This window comes from Emydura macquarii, unplaced genomic scaffold (assembly GCF_026122565.2).
Source record: "Emydura macquarii macquarii isolate MOO-44397 ecotype Brisbane River unplaced genomic scaffold, CSIRO-AGI_Emac_v2 contig_2473, whole genome shotgun sequence".
NCBI lineage: Eukaryota > Metazoa > Chordata > Testudines > Chelidae > Emydura > Emydura macquarii.
The window spans coordinates 21,196,270-21,213,529 of record NW_027132610.1 but is presented as its reverse complement, the minus strand read 5'-3'; the positions used below and the strand labels follow the sequence as shown (position 1 = coordinate 21,213,529).

The 17,260-nt window shown below is 34.5% G+C and overlaps 1 protein-coding gene across 4 annotated transcripts in view; it reads left to right on the top strand.

Moving 5' to 3' along the window:
* LRCH1 (leucine rich repeats and calponin homology domain containing 1) overlaps positions 1–17,260 on the top strand; it is a 157,783-nt gene that overhangs the window by 49,906 nt on the left and 90,617 nt on the right. For all 4 annotated transcript variants that reach the window (XM_067563125.1, XM_067563126.1, XM_067563124.1 and 1 more), the window contains exons 3-6: positions 2,591–2,717; positions 9,236–9,341; positions 11,141–11,277; positions 13,718–13,842. In XM_067563125.1, coding sequence (XP_067419226.1) covers positions 2,591–2,717; positions 9,236–9,341; positions 11,141–11,277; positions 13,718–13,842 — 495 coding nt within the window. The remainder of the gene's footprint in view (positions 1–2,590; positions 2,718–9,235; positions 9,342–11,140; positions 11,278–13,717; positions 13,843–17,260) is intronic.

Sequence of the window (17,260 nt, the reverse complement as noted above, 5' to 3'; positions counted from 1 at the left end):
AACTTCAAACTCAGAACTCATGAGAACTGGGTTTATCTGCAGAGAAATGTTTATCCTGCAATGCAATTTGGAAGTTTAGTGGAGAAGATATATTTAAAAGATCTTCTATTATTTCTGATTAAAGGACAAAAAAGGGTTTGAATTGTTCACCCTTTAGCTCTCAGTGCTGTGGAAACAGCTTGTCCCATGTTGGATCCTGTATTGGCATTCTAGTTCTACAGATTCCCAGAGTAATTTTCTGATAAATGGTTCTCTTCCATAAGATGAAGTTAACTGTTTTCTGTTTGACCTCCTTAAGGAGCCTAATGTTTCTTTGAGGAACCCCTTTTAGACAAAAGTTTGCAAGGAACTATCAAGAAAAGTTTTAATTTGAGGGCTACACAATTTTTAATGGTAGCCTTATTACTGCTGTTTTCAGATCAGCTATGTCTATTCAGGTAATCTGAAATTCACCAGAATCTAAAATTCCCTGCCTTGCACATTAAGAAGGTTAGAAAGAATCTCTGAATGCTAGGATCTAACAGTTGTAATGACATGACTTGGGTGTCTTCTGTGTGTGTGGCTGCTAATTTAGCACTTTTATGGTAGCTTGCAAAGCATTGTGGATCAGGCTGTTGGAGTGTTACCCCTGTTGTGCCTATGTTTTCTGGAGAAATTTTAGGCATGACTCCTAACTGTTCAGATATCCAGGTAACTCTGCTTCTTCTAGCATCCTATGCCAAGAAACCTGAACTTTTCACTTCAGGAAGGCATTGTGATTAAACACTCCTTAACTGAAAGGGTTGGCCTGTTGAATTCTTAACAAAGATTTCCAATTATTTTTAAAGCAGCAAAAAAAAAAAAAAAAAAAAAAAAAAAAAAAAAAAAAAGGGGGGGGGGGAAAGAAACCCAAACCCATTTCAGCCCATATTTATACACCAGAAAGAAGCTAAGAGCACAAGACCCTTTTTAAAAAAAATTGTGGGTTACTTTTAAAATTTCTCTGTGGGAACAGAGCCATTACAATGATTTATTGTTTATTCATTTTGAAGGACTCAGATGGCTTTGACACCTCCTGATATGCCATTGTGCTTAAAGAATTGTATCCAAGAATCACAGCAGCAGTACCCTTCCTGATCAGGATCGGAGCATACTCCATCTGGGCTGTAGTTTCTTCCTTGGAACAAAGAGGTGAAGCCTTATTAGATGAACTGTGCTGGGCTGCCAGCTTAATCAGTCATTGGTGGTTGCTGCATTTGACTGGGAAAGATTTGAAGACAGCCTTCCTTTGGGGTTTCTCTTTTAAGGGAAGAAATGACTGGGATCATAGCTGGTGTCTTCCCATTCAAATTAGCCTCTGCAGTCTGAGAATCCTGTCAGATACTGCTGTTTAGAACACTGTTATCTGTTCTGAGCAGACAAAGTCACAGAAAAACAAATTAACTTTTTGTGTGTCACTGAGTTGATTAATACACCAACCCAGCCTGGTGGATATTATCCTATGAGGTTTAGAAAAAGTTCCTCTTATGGACGAGGGGAGTGCAGGCTAACCTTCATTCTTTCACATAAATATGGACTCAAACTGGGGAGCAAAGAATGAGCAAAGGAGGAACAACCAAGGAGAGGGAGAATGATGGATTTGTGGTTGAGTCAGAGGATTGGGAATCATAAATGTTGCGGTGTACTCTCAGCTCTGCTACAGACTTCCTGTATGGCCTTGGGCAAGTAATTTAATTTCCTGTCCCTTAGTTTTCCCATCTGCAAAATAAAGATAACACATCTCAAATTCATAGGGAACTTTAATAAATGTGAGGTGTTCAGATAATGTGATGATGATGTTTTATAGTAATGTTCATAATAAATGATAGATTTGGTTCGTTGCCATCTTTCCTATTGTTGCTACTAGAGAGGGGAGAAAACACTATGGTCCATTTTGCAAGATCAAGTTACAGAAAATGAATGACCCAGGTAAAAGGATAAACAATTGGCTTTTCCCATATGAGGTATCATGTAAGGAGTTTCAGCCTGTAAAGAATTTTCAGTGCTGAGTTTCAAATACCTGGGGAAACAATGGATTGCAACAGGCACAGAGAGAAGTCTTCACATGTAGCTGTGTTTTTGGGATCAGAAGGCATGCCAGTGTTTTCCTATGATCAGTTGTTGGCCTATCTTTCAGTTAGCTGGAACAAAAGTCTCGTATTTATACTTACTGCAGTAAAACCATAGTTTTTTTTTTTAACGCTTACAGCTACTGTCCTCATTGAGTTTCCTGCATTTGTTGTGAAGGAAAACAGCTGTTATAAGTTGGTCACTTTGTTGATAAATACATACATGTGTATACTGATAAAATTCATTCATTTGCTTCAGGATGGTGATAGTCCACAAAGCTGTTAGTAAACAGAGATTTTTTTCTAATTTTGCTTGTGTTTAATGCAATGTTTTATTCCAAAACTTTCATTTACTTTTTTTTATATTCACCTAACTTGATTTATCAAAATAACTCAATAAGTGGTCATTTTTACAACACATTATAATCTCAGATTTTCTGAGTGAGCATATAGTAGAATGCTATCTGTATTTTTAATGTTTGCTTTTGTTACTTCTGTTGCAGTCGAAATCAGCTTTCTTCTTTGCCAGCTTGCCTGTGTGGTCTTCCTCTAAAAGTCTTAATTGCAAGTAACAATAAGCTAGGCTCCCTTCCAGAAGAGATCGGTCAGCTAAAACATTTAATGGAACTGGTATGTGTATTGATTTGGATTTTTGTTTGTTTGTTTTTATTACTAGTTATAGTATAGTCAGCTTTGTAAAGAACATCCTTCTAAAGTCTAATGATACAATAATCACTGTTATACAGTCAATGCTCTTTAATATGTGGTGAACTTCTTAATTGCATCGGATAGGAAACTGTTACAGCGTAACACTCTCCTCTCCAGGCTCCCTATCATCTGCATCCTCCTTCTTGGGTTCATACAAAACATATAAGTAAAAATCATTTTCCTTACCTGTTGTTCTCACTGCTTGACCAAATCACACTTCTGTTCAAATTCCTCTACTGGCTCCCTGATTTGCTGCATCGAGTTCAAGTTTCTTGTTCTAGCCTTCAAGTCCCTTCCTAGCTCTGCCCCTCTTGATTTGTCTTTTTTTCTTTTCTTACCTCTTTGTGTTTCACAAATTATGCTCATATTGTCAGTCTCTCTTTTTTAGTTTCTCTCACAAATATTTCCATGTTTCCCTTTATGCATTGAATGCCTTCTCTGAATTGATCCATATGCCACTGTCCTCTTTCCTCAAAACCTACCTCTTCTGCAATGTCTGTAAGAAATCAGCCAGTTACTGAGGGTGTGCAGGGCAAAAATTTGATGGCACTTTATATTTCTTTTAAAATTGCAAATGTATATAAAAAGGTTATCTTTAAGACTGTATATATATTTTAATGTTTTCTCCTCTCTCCCCTTCTTCCCCTTCAGATGTCACTTGTTTTTATAGATTGTAAACTCTTTTGGTTTTGGATTTTGTCTTCTACTTATTTCTGATCACCTAACCCACCTGAGAATATCCATTGGTAAATGAACCATTTACTCAGGTATTGGTGTTGAATACCCAGTAGAAATTATATAGCAATATATTTTTCAACTGGCAATGTCTCTATCTACTGCTTTTACCTTGGGCATTTCTAAGGTGTCTATTACCTTGGTATCAGAAAAATGCCTGCTCACCCATTTTATTTTTTTAATAATATTTTTCGATGCTTAGAGCCTGAACCTGTTCCATGGTGTTGAGTTTAACTTTTCCTCAGTCCTACAACTGGCTCTTCCTCCGTGGAGCTAGTTGCAAGATTGGGGTCTTTAAGTAGCAGCTGAGAGTATTCAGTATCTCACAGGATTAGTGGGCTAACTGTAGTTGGACACTTCTTTTTTCTTTCTCTCCCCTGGGATATATGGGTCCTTTATAATGGCTTATAGGATCTTTAATGTTTTTTGTGTTTATGAAATGTGAACTTTATTGATTTATCTTTTTAATACTTTGTCATTTTTATGATGATTTCTTAATGAAAATGAAAGAGCTGCCAAATTAAAAAAACAAACAAAACAATCTCAATATTTTAAAATGAAATTGCATGTTATAGTGATGGTTTACTTTATGCTTAATCTATTAGTGGATTTATTTTATTAATAAGATTTATTTACAAGTACAATTCAGAAATATTAAACATCTCCCTTTATAGGTGACAGTATGACTAAATGGATTATTAATTGGATTTGAATCCTGTCAGCTCTTGATCACTGCTGGTTTGAATATGGCATTATTTAGCAATTAATAAGCATCCTTGCCATCTGATGGCTATTTGGGGGTCTCCATGAAATAAGTTGGTGGTGCCAGTGTAATTCTCTCTGGACTGTGTTTCATATTTTAGTTGACACTAATTGGGATCCTTGATAGCAATTTCAGTGGAGAACTACTGAAATACCTTCCCATCCCTACCAGTCCATCCAGAACAGGTTGAAACACACTGACAAAGTAGTTGAGCAGTATCCATGCAGTAACTGTTCCATGGATAAACAGAGAATTTGCATTTAGTAAGATTAACAGCTCTGCTTCTGATTTAGCTTTTAAAAATTAAAAGCAAATTTATTTAAGAGGTTCAAAAGCAATACAAATTGTGCTCAGAAGGAGGCAAAAGTCTTTGGATTTTTATTTTGGTGAAAACTGAGAGTTTCTACTATCTTTTGTAATACCACTGTTTCAAAACACAGCAGGCTTGCCTGATTCTGCCACTCCCAGTCCCAGTATTATATCAAATTTCACTCTTTGAAGGCACCAAGAAAATGTAAAAATTACTTTTCTAAAAATAATTGCCAAACAACATTGACTGATACTGTAACAACATATCACTTTGGTTAGAATCTGACTTGAATAAGGGGTAGAAAAAACCTGTGTCAAAGCTGAAAGTATGATTGTAATGTTTTTTTCCTGTGTTCTGTATCGTTACAAAATAACATGTTACATAACAAGGTTTGTTAAATTTGTGAATAATTCCATTCCGATCACATAATCCCTTTATATTGATGCCAACTGTGATTATTTATGTCATTATTCAAATTGGATTATTTGCTTGGAAATTGCTAACCCATGATGTACTAGATGGGGCAAAGAGGAATATAAATTAAAGCATATTGATAAATAGTGCTACAATATATGATGCAGAGATGTTTATATGGATGGCTTGTCATCACAGATTAAGATGGGTCTTCATAATCCCAATTAAAAAAGCATGTACCAGTGTAATGTTTCTGTTGCTATTGCACAATATTGTTGTATAAAAAATTAACATTTTTGCATATATTATCCTCTCCAGCTAATGGAGATATAATAAAACACAAACACTTTTCCCCATTTACCTACACCAGATTTTAGTAAATACATTTCAGGGAACAAATTGTGTATGTTGTGTAACTCTGTTTTTGCCTCTGAAATGAAACATTAAAATGTCTTTTAATTTCTATTAAGATGTTATCACTTCAGTGGACATTCAGATTATTTTCAAGTATTGGTTAGGAAAATAAATTCTTGTGGTTGGTTCAATTAATTATATTTCAGTAGGTTAGTTATTTTCTCTTGCATTCAATATGGTCTCAGATGGCATAAGCTCTAAGGGAACTGACATGGTTTTTAAAATATTAACTCGTGACTGAATCATAGTTTTTTAGATGGATGTGCAAGATGAAATTTGCCTCAATGTTGAGGGCTTGCATACACTCATATGTGCCCATTATACCAGTTCAGACCGATGTTAAGGATTTATTTGGTCTTCAGCAATATGATGAATTTCACCCTTTCAGAACATATAGCAGCCAATATCTTAAGCAAATGGAAAATGTTTTAATAGGCAGTGAACAAAAGATTTAATCAGATGAAAAGCCTATTAATACTTATTTACTGGGATACTACTGAGTGGTGTTTGAATGATCTGGAAGATGTCTGGAATCTTATTCAATGGATGCTAGCAGAATTGGTGAAAAAGTCCTGACACTGAACCATTTTGATTTTGAAATGTCATTTTCTATGTCTAAACCTTCTAATAATAAGTATTAAAATAAAAATGGATATATTTACCACTACCACCATTTAATTAATTATGTTTAACCTATGAACTGATTGTTATCCTAGCTTTCTTTGACCACCTATTGCAATAAATGACTTAACATTTATAATAATTTCAGAAAGAAATCCAAAATGGATGTAATCCACACGATAGTTGTATTTTTCTACTAATTTGTAACCATTAAAATTTAAAGATTTTGAGTGAAATTAATCTTGGACAAACAGGATTTCATAATCCTTTGAGTTCTTTTAAAATCAAGTTTAATCTGTTTCAGTCAGATGACTATGGTTCTATTCTGAAAAGTGACTCAGTAAAACAACATTGTAGATTCCATGATATTTTCATTTTATCTGTTATTTCATATTAAATATGTGCAGTTTATAAGTAAATTTTTTTCTTGTTGCCAATAATTAAATTGGTAGCTGTTTGGAAGATATGTAACTCTTGGCAAATCATCCAGTGGGTCACTAGCCAGATGATTTATCCTGCTGCCAGTGCTGAAAGTTCATGTATAATTTTGGGGTAGATGGGATTGAGATGGTTGAAACCACCAGCAGGTCCAAACGTGTGTAGTAATTTTGAAAAGTGAGACAGACACAGAGTGCCACAAAAGCTTTAGAGTTAATACTGCATTGAAATGATTATAGACTTGTCTTAAGGGGTGAATCCCCTCCATGACCATGGAAAGATGCCTGTTAACAGCATTACTGTGGTTCTGCTGCTCAGCAGATGTGGCCCACGTATGGAAGTGTCCGTCCCTTCAGTACCAAGGAGTTTAACTGAAAGGAGTCTCCTGCATGCTGCTAGAGGGCAGGACTTTGGAGGTAGCTTTAGTGTATAACTATATGCTACTGTGTAAAAACTGAGTATTCTTGGTACTCTCTCACCCTTTCCATAATGCTAACAATACTAATTTGTTTGTACACTATTTGACCTCCAAATTCCACTTGCCATAGAAATTAACTTAAATTGACTATTATTCTCCCGTCTCATTTGAGAGAGTTTGTCCATGTGGTCAAGGCAGGAAACAACTGATAAGAATAAAATGGAATTATTAGAAGAAATCTGACCATCATCAAATATTAACCTTTGGAATTTGAACAGGCAGTTGTCCTTGAAGCTAATGTGCAAAACTGCCAGTTTCTTATAAAAATTAATAAAACTAGAAAACTTTTGGGTTCTAGTTTGACAACATTGATTTTGTTCTTGGAAAATAATTTCAAAGTTAATATTTGCCACAAGAGAAACCAAACTCAAGCAGGGTTAAAGTATTACATATTGTTATTAGGAGAAGTACAGTACTCTTGATTTGTCATACATACCCTACCAGAAAGTAAAAAATGTTATATGCAGTGTTTAGTTGGATAAAAGATACTACCCTGTCTCTGGATATCTTGTGACTATGAACACCCTCACTAAATGATGTGTTATTCTTGGATTTCTTAAAAGGTCACCAGCAGACTTTGATCTTGGAGCTACTACCAACCATAAAATTATTATAGTTTCTTGAAAAATTCTCTCTCACCATGAAACCAAAGTTAGTTTTATTTAAAGATTCATAAATACAAAGAAAAATGATTCTAAACACACCCCTAGCCTACAATTTCTATGCAGGAAGGTGACTTTATGTTTTAAATTGTATGTTCTAAAAAGTGAATACTTAATTATGAACTTGTTTCAAGTCTTTAGATTAAAATGAGGACATATTAAAATATTTGGACTAAGAGAAATGCAATTAACCACACTTTACAGTAAATTGGACAAGAGACCATTTCCATCACACTCATTAACAAGGACTTTTTAATTTCCTTGTCTAAAAGTTAAAACAATTTCCTGACTGTGTTTTGACAAGGAAAGGAAGTTTTGGTTGCAATGGGATCCTGATAAGGAGACTTTTGTCTCTCTGATACCCGATTCAGAAATGTCAAATAGTGCCCCAACTTCAGTTTTTTCACTAATTATTCTTTGAAGAAATTCTTGATTTGGAAATCTGCCATTTGAAACAATAGCCATAAAAGTAGGAGTTACTGTTCTTAAGAAATTCCCTTGTCTCTTCAGGAAAATATGTTGTCACTACTGAAATCATACTGTTGGAGATGCAGTAGCTCCTTATTTTTGTTAATATCCCTGTTACACAGCACTTGAAACCTTGCAGGACCAATCTAGTCAAATGACAAGACATTACAGGTTTAGGCAAAAGGTTCAGCATTCTTTTCAGTCTCATGTTGACTACATACTGGTGTGTTTCGTAGTATAAACTAAAGATTGTAAGTTAATTTGATCTGGTTTTAAAATGCCTAATTACAGGAGTTGATCTTTATTACAGATTTTAGGCTTTTCAGAATTTCAATCAACAATAATGGTATTATTAATGCATTTATTTTATATATTTATTACCAGTATTAATGCATTTGCTACTTTCCATTACATCTTGTGTTGGATTAACTCCATATTGTATTGCATCTTAACTTTACAAATCTAATCATCTAGCAGTTCTTTCAGAAATTGTGAGATGAACAGAAGCTTCTTCTAGCAGTGTCCCTATAGTTGCTCCACTGTAGGGGTGTGTACGCCCCCACACTGCTGATCAGAGAACTTTGGTAGCAGTCCTTCCTGCCCACGCACACGCTGCTCTCTGCCTGCCACGAGACCAGCCAGAGTGCATGGACATTCCCTCTGCAGTTCCTTCTCAGCCTCCCCTGGATGGAGTCGGAGCTTGGAGCTCTCTGTTCACAAATTAACTCCCTTTAGTTTTATTAATTTTAGCTTCCCTTGAAGCTTTTTTCTTTTCGCCTTGTTTGTTTTTTGTTGGCCCCAAACAGATCTCAAAATCCTTCAGAAATTTACTGTAAAACCAAAAACATGTGTAGAAAAGAAATAAGGAGTCCATTATCTGTGTAACTTCACTAAGCAAGTACTAAGTTAATACTGTATTTTGGCTTTATGTTATGAGACAGCTAAAATTTCTTTTATCATGTGGCTAGTTTTTCAGTGCAAAGAGAAGACATGGCAGGTTAAATGAATTTACATTTCATTAACTTGGAAAACATGTTGTAAAGGAATAACAAAGTACTTTGAATTTCACACTCATAATAGTTAATTGTTTTGAGGGAAGATGGACGGTTCATCATCTCCTTATTACTTTTAATATAGGATGTCAGCTGCAATGAAATCACAGCTTTTCCACAGCAGATAGGCCAGTTGAAATCTCTAAGAGAACTGAATATCAGAAGAAATTACCTCAAAGTTTTACCACAAGGTAAAAAGAAAAGACTTTTTAAATTACTTTTTAATTAAAACTATGAAAATATGCATGTATTTAATTACGTAAATAAGTAAGATAAAAAACCCCACAATTTCTTTGTGCTAAAATTTGTTCAGTTTGTATTTATTGTGCATCAGCAACATTCTACAGTACTTAATGCCAAGCAGAAGCAATGTATGGGTCTTTTAAAATATATTAGCTTTTTGATTCATTGTGGCTTGATATTTGTCTTCAAATCATTAATTTGAAGAGTACTTATTTATGAATGACCTGTGTGGGCAAATCCTCGGCAGGTATAAAATGTCTTATCTTTGTTGTTGAGTTATGACAGTTTGCACCAGCTGAGGGTCAGCCCTGTGGAGTCCTACAATTATTTTAGGAATGTTGGTGGAAAATACACGATATAGTAAAAACAAAAGTACGATTTTTTATTTCTGAATTTATTTTACTTATATTAAAAGCCTAATCGAATTAGTACCGCTTCTGTGTGAGTACAAGTTATATGTTATGCTATTCCCCAAGTGATACTTCAGGAAATGCACTAGAAGAAATTTTATGTCATCCACGCACCTCTTGTTCTCTGGTGTTTGATTACCAACACCATTAAACAGTTGTGGTTCAGTTTTTACACAGTATTGGCATATAGCCATGTATATATTTTGGGGATATTAAAGCAATAAGATATTAAACGGTGTAGTGGTGCTTATTAACGTGAACCTTAGGTATGTACATATAAAGCATGAGGTGAGTCTAGATATGGTGTTTCTATATTTACAAGACGGGTAGGGATTAGATGTAGTTATGAAAGCCAGCTATTTTTCTGGGATAAATCTGGAAGCTCTTACTGAAACAAAATTTCCATTGCAGACAAGTAAGGACTAAATAATTGAATGATTCAATATTGGTAATGAAAAGCGTAAGAAAAAGTGGAGCACACTAGTAATTTAGTCCTCCCCCCCCAAAATGGAACAGTCACCATATTTGGCTTTGCTTTGCTTCTTTATAGTCACCTGAATTAATATCGACATTGATAATGTGATGGGGAAAGTGACTATAATTAGCTATTTTTTCTTACTTAATCCCATTTCCATCCGTTTTTTCGACAGCATTGTTTATTCTGACAATGCCTTTGGAGAGATCCCATCAGGATTTCCAGAGTTTATGCCATCAATACTGACTATCCTTTAGTAATCTGTGATGCCGTGGCCTAAGTTAGAGAGCTAACCTTTCCTGGCTCTGTCTGATCAGCAATTCCAAAGAAGATATCTTTGACTGACAGAGCATCTCTGAGAAATTGTCTGTACTCCTTCAAAAGAATAGTACAATACACTGTACCCCAGTTTAGCAATAATAGTTTATATTTCTATAAACAAAAGTTAGAGAGTATTCTTTCTACGTAATGTGATACAGGATTTATGTTACTTGTTTTTATAGAATGTATAGATTTAAATAGCTATGATTACCTTTGCAGCATGAAAGGTATTTGGTTTTATTTTAAGCAGCTGTCAATAGCCACATTGGCCTAGATACTTGAGATTGCCAAGTGCTGTAACCATAGAATTGAGTGGCGATTTAAACAGAATGTAATTTATAAGGTCTACAGAAACCATAACTAAAGTAGCAGGATTTGTCCACAGCTTGTTTTTAGAAAAAAAATAAAATTGATTCATTATACTGTGGAATTCTTACTTTTTCCCATTAGAAATAGAATCATATTAAAAATACTTAATTTATTTTCTTTGTTACAGAAATAAATAAATATCAATAACTGTGATCCTTTCTGTTACTTTTAGAACTAGTAGAGCTTCCCTTGGTAAAGTTTGACTTTTCCTGCAATGAAGTGCTCGTGATTCCAATTTGTTTTAGAAAGATGGTGCAGTTACAAATATTACTCCTTGAGAACAATCCTCTGCAGTCTCCACCAGCACAAGTAAGTAATGTGTGTCACTTAAATTGTGCTTTAGCATAAGGTTAGGCTAGAAGATGTTAGGAACAGCCTCTGATTAATTATTATAGAATAAATCTTCATTATCCTGTTGTTTTCCGAGATTGCAAACTCAGCAGTGCTATCCATTGGGTTTTAATTATCGTAATCAATTGATTTTAACTAGAATTCTTTCTGAAATATAAATAAATGGGAGATGGTTGGTCTCTTAGAGTTCCTTACTTGTGCTCTTGAACATAATTAGTGCCTGAACTGAGTCATTCTAGAATATTCCCCCCCACTAAATTGCAGCTATCTTATAATACATTATTCATTCACTTTATTTCATTCACCTGTCTTTCTTCAGTGGTTACTGCTAATAAACAGGATATTTTTATGATGATGGAGGGGAAAATTGTAAGGGAAATTTTCTGGATAAACCTGTATTCCATAACTACTATAAGTGAATGGACAGACATTTTAGGAAGCTTTGGTGTGATTTTACCAATTCACAAGCCACTAATATGTTCAGGCCAGGCAATAATCTAGTTAAAACATCTTTTTCTCTTATCTGTAAGGCTACTGTATTTGCTGCACACAGAAACTAATAAATTCCATAATATATTGTAACGATTAATGTAGACAACACCTCCACTAGTAGATAGTGCTGTATTTTACTGTTAATTTGTTGCCTTGTATGTTATGTTGTTGTTGTGACGTGAGGGATTAGCAGGAAGTTCTGTCCTGCCTGTGTGTACTAAATTCCAGTGTTCAAGTAAATCTCTGATTCTATAAGTGAGTATTACAACTGGTGGCAATGGCTTCAAGATGGCAAAAGCACTTTTGCCTGAGAAGAAATTTACTGGTCATGCAGATGAGACTGACATCTTTTAGTCTTCATAGACTTTGAGTGGACTGGTGAGGAAGTTGCACAGTACCTAGCAGTATTTTTGAATGGTGATGCCATGGTATTTTACCAGCAGCTTCCCAGTGTGGTTCATGGTTCTTATAGACAGTTACTCAAACACTTATGCAACTTCTGAGAAGGGCCATTGGCCTTTTTGAAATACTGGCAGGAATTGCAATCCAGAAGGCATCTGGAAGAGGAACCTCTTCACAGTTATATGTGTGCATTAAGGGGACTATTCAGTAGGGCTTTCCATCATCCTTCTATCCGGATCACTCAAGTGAAGGCAGAGTCTGTTGCACAGAATCTGGAACTGGAAATGCAAAGAGGGGCCTGTGCTTAGTTGCAAGCCATTAGAGGAGTCTGTGTGAAAGATCAGTTTATAAACAGGTTAACTCCATAGAGATTCCTCCAAAAAGGAACTCCATAACCTGCTGTTGGTGGATAACATACTGGGCAAACCTATGAACCAGATTGTATGCAGAGTTCAAAGTGTGGAAGAAGAAATTCATGTTTCCTTAAAGGTATTAGCTGCTAATTCCCAGCCTTAATGTGACTCCTTTATATCAGATGCTGCACTTCAAGAAAGTATTGCTAGTGAAGTGGCAAAAAAATTGGTGGAGGCCCACATGCAGCCTATTCACAGGCATCCCATAAGTCAGAAGAGAGAGATTGTTTCCCCACTGGGTCCCATGACAGATGACATTTGCAGGTGATGTGGAAGCAAAGATCATTGGAAATAGAATTGCCAAAACAGCAGGAAGCCACACCCCGGGAAACAAGAAGTTGCTGATGCAGTAGGGCCACCATCAGCAACTGTTAGAATGGCCCAGTCAGGAGATGCACAGACACCTGTTACTGTGTGTCTGGAGACATCGACACCTGAAAAACCATAATGCTGTTGGACTCAGGATCTGAAATAAATCTATCTATCGTGAACATCCAGTGCTAAAAAGGAAGAAAAATTTTACTGTAGGAGTTAAACTGATGTCTGTTAATCATCAACACTGACAACAGGAGAAATCCAGCTTCCCCTGAACTTGGAGTCTCTGCATATTAAGTGAACTTTTGATGTGATGACCAGTAGTTTTAGTGCTGTTATATTTGGAGTGGATTTCGTGCAGGGGCATCATAAGAACTCTTGGGGTATTAATAGAACACACTTGTCTCTGGATAACATTCAGATACCCCTGCTGGATGTTGGCAGGAGGTAGTGTGGACCCTGGAGGCCTTGGAGTGTATTTATACTAGAAGAGTTGTGCACGTGTTGTCAAGACCCTCATGAGTCATGGTGGACCTGCTCCAATTGAAGTCATTGGTAAAACTCCCATTGTCTCCAGTGTTTCTACTTAACATTTTCTCCAAATCAGCAAAATGAGATCACACATTGTTTTTGTTGTGAATTTTTAAAAAAGATTTAATCTGGTGGAAAACATCCTGTCTGCTATTTTTCTAGGAAGTTAATATTAGTTAAGTCAAATTTGGAGCAAATAATTTTTTAATCTTGATGGTTATAATTTTTTTTTCTCATCCTAATAGATTTGTACAAAGGGTAAAGTGCACATATTCAAATATCTGAGCATACAGGCTTGCCAGATTAAAACAGACCCCCTTTATCTTAATGACATAGAACGACCACACTCGCAGCAACATGTAGAAGAGAGGTGAGTATAAAAGACTTTGTATTCTTTAAAAAACATTCTATAAAAAACATTGTATTCTTTGTTCACATAAATCAGTTCTTGTGGACTGGAAACAAAGTGAAATATATTTTCTATTATTTTACTTCAAGAGTTTTCAGTGTAGGTTTATATGAGCTGTACCTTTTTGAGTAAAACTCTGATCTGAATTAGTAATCTTTATTCTGGAGAAAACCTTGTATTACTTCAGAATTATTATAATATTTTAAGGTAAATGTGGTCTTTGTGATTATTAAATACCACCCTTGTACCATAATTTGATTAAAATTTGTTAGTGCTGATGGACTCAGATTAGATTTTTAAATTCACATTAGTGTTTTTCATGTTTTTTCCCCTCATATTGTCACTACTGGGCAGAGTTAAGGTTTTTTGAGGTGACTTAACTGTGTGTTTCCAAAATTTAACATGTTTGGATTTCTTTTAAGTGTAATGTGATCTCTGAATTTCTTGAGTTTGTAATGCTTAGTTTTGGGATAATGTAATAAAATATTGATCCTATTTACTGATTTGTCTTCTCAACCTCAACTCAATTTTAATAATTTTTTGTCTGGGGATTTCCTTGTTTTTTAAAAAAAACCAAACATTTCAGACACAAACACTAAACAAGAAATCCCCAAAAATGCTACCTTGTAATATTTCTAATGACTTGAAGACAAGGAGTATCAACTTCAATATTTTCAAAATTGTAATTTTTAAGGGCAAATTCAGTGGTACACCAGAGCAGCACAAAGCAACCAGAACCTACTGGCCGGTTAAACTGGGATTTAGGGCTATCAAACAATTTTTAAAATTGCAACTAATTGCAAGATTAATAAAAAGTCGTGATTAATCGCAGTTTTAATTGCACTGTTAAACAATAATGGAATACCAATTTAAATGTGTTATAAATATTTTTGGATGTTTTTCTACATTTTCAAATATATTGATTTAAATTATAACACAGAATACAAAGTGTACAGTGCTCACTTTGTATTACTTTTTATTACAAATATTTGCACTGTAAAAGATAAACAAAAGAAATAGTATTTTTTCAGTTCTCCTCCTACAAGTACTATTGGGCAATCTCTTTATCATGAAAATGCAACTTACAAATGTAGATTTTTTTTTTTTTTTTTTTTAACTGCACTCAAAAGCAACACAATGTAAAACTTTAGAGCCTTTAAGTCCACTTAGTCCTACTTCTCGTTAGGCCAATCACTAAGACAAACAAGTTGGTGGCATCTGACTCAGAAGATGAAAATGAAGGTGCATCAGTCCACAGTGCTTTGGATCATTATCAAGCAGAACCCGTCATTAGCATGAAAGCTTGTCCTCTGGTATGGTGGTCGAAGCATAAAGGGGCATATGAGTATTTAGCATATCTGGCATGTAAATGCCTTGCAAGTCTGGCTACAACAGTGCCATGCAAACTCCTGTTCACACTTCGAGGTGACATTGTAAATAAGAAGTAGGCAGCTTTATCTCCCATAAATGTAAACTAACTTTTTTTTTTGTTTAAAAAATAATAATTCTACATTTGTAAATTGCATTTTTACGATGAAAAGATTGTACTATAGTACTTGTATGAGATGAATTGAAAAATACTATTTCTTTTGTTTATCTTTTTTATAGTACAAATATTTGTAATAAAAATAATACAAAGTGAGCACTGTACTCTTCGTATTCTGTGTTGTAATTGAAATCAATATATCTGAAAATATAGAAAAACATACGAAAATATTTATAATACATTTAAATTGGTATCCCATTATTATTTAAATGTAATTAAAACTGCGATTAATCACAACTATTTTTTTAATCTAGTTAATTTGTTTTGTGTTAATCACTTGCGTTAATTGCGATTAAATGACAGCCTTCCTGAGATTATATCTGCTTTGCATCAATAGATTAGTGTAAGGTAGCCAAAGTGTATTGGTGGATCTTGTCTTTAATTTTCAGTTGGCTTATTGGTTCAGAGAGCTATATTACAGGAACTAGTGCTATATTGAAGGATGGGCAGGTAGGGCCCTGTCGGTAACCTATATAATGACGTTAGATACATTAGTCATTAATTATTTATCTTATTTTCAACCTAATTTCTTCTAAACTGGTGCATGCACAAGACTTCAATACATTTTAATTATCAGGATAGTTTAAAAAGTCTTTGTTCCTTACTAAGATAAATTTGGGATGAAGAAAGGACTGACAGATACTACATTTCTTAAAGAGCCCATTCTTCAATTAATTTGAACTCATAAACTAATTGACAGATTAACAGGTAAATTCTCAGAAAATTCATCTTGTGCTCAGAGAGTAACCCCTCTAAATTTGAGGTTGATATTCTATATTTCTAGTTTTAATAATTTAATCCTTGATTTTAATGTAAAATGAAATTTAGTCTTAGCTATGGAGCTGTGACCAGCGTCTCTATAATGATATAAAATGAACCTATAATTTATTATGAGAGAAATCTACTCTGCCAAAATTGAAAAGGCTTTCATTTAATTTACTCATGGGATATACAGGGACATCTTTTTGTTATGTGTTCATACAAGTGACCAGAATAATAGGATCCTGGTCCTTAACTAGGACGCCGAGGTGCTACCACTTTAATAATAATATGTAATAAATACAATGCGTGCAGACCCATCAGAAGTTTCAGACTTTTTCTACATTCCTGTCCAATACTTATTAATTTTGGATGTCCTTTATATTCATTAATATTTACACTAGCCAATGAGAAACCAAAAATTATGGAAAATATTATTTTTTTTCATGTTTCTGAGAATGATCTCATAATAACTACATCCAAGAAACACAAAACATCTGGGATTTCCACAGATTATTTCCTTCACACTCCCAAAGTTTACTGATAACAGATGGTAAAAACTGAGCCCTAATCAGAGACCTGGGCTTTACAAAGACTCTTAAAATTTTGTTTTTCATTTTTATTGGTAAATAAGTCTAGTTGCAGAGAAAGTGACACTGTGCAAAAAATAGTGGAATTATAATTCAATTTTTCCGATCACAGATAGAAAGAAATATGTGATGTTGAAACAAAATATTAAAAATAGTATATGATGTCCAGTGTACTATCCTAGGACACATGAGCATATGACTAATACTGTGCTGTAAAATGAGTAAAGATCGTATTAGGCAATGAAACCAGAGCAGAAAGTACCTGGCATTATATATGGTTACCAATTTAAATAATTAAATCTCAAGGATTTTTTAATTTAAAGCATGTCAAAAAGGTACCTTGTTATTAATTACTTCATGCTCTAGGGAGATCCAAACCCCTCTCCTGCAAAACTAGTTAATTTTTAATATATTAATACTCAGGTGCAATTCAATTGACTACAGACTGAGTTCAACTATTTTAGTTGATTTGAAAGTCACTTTG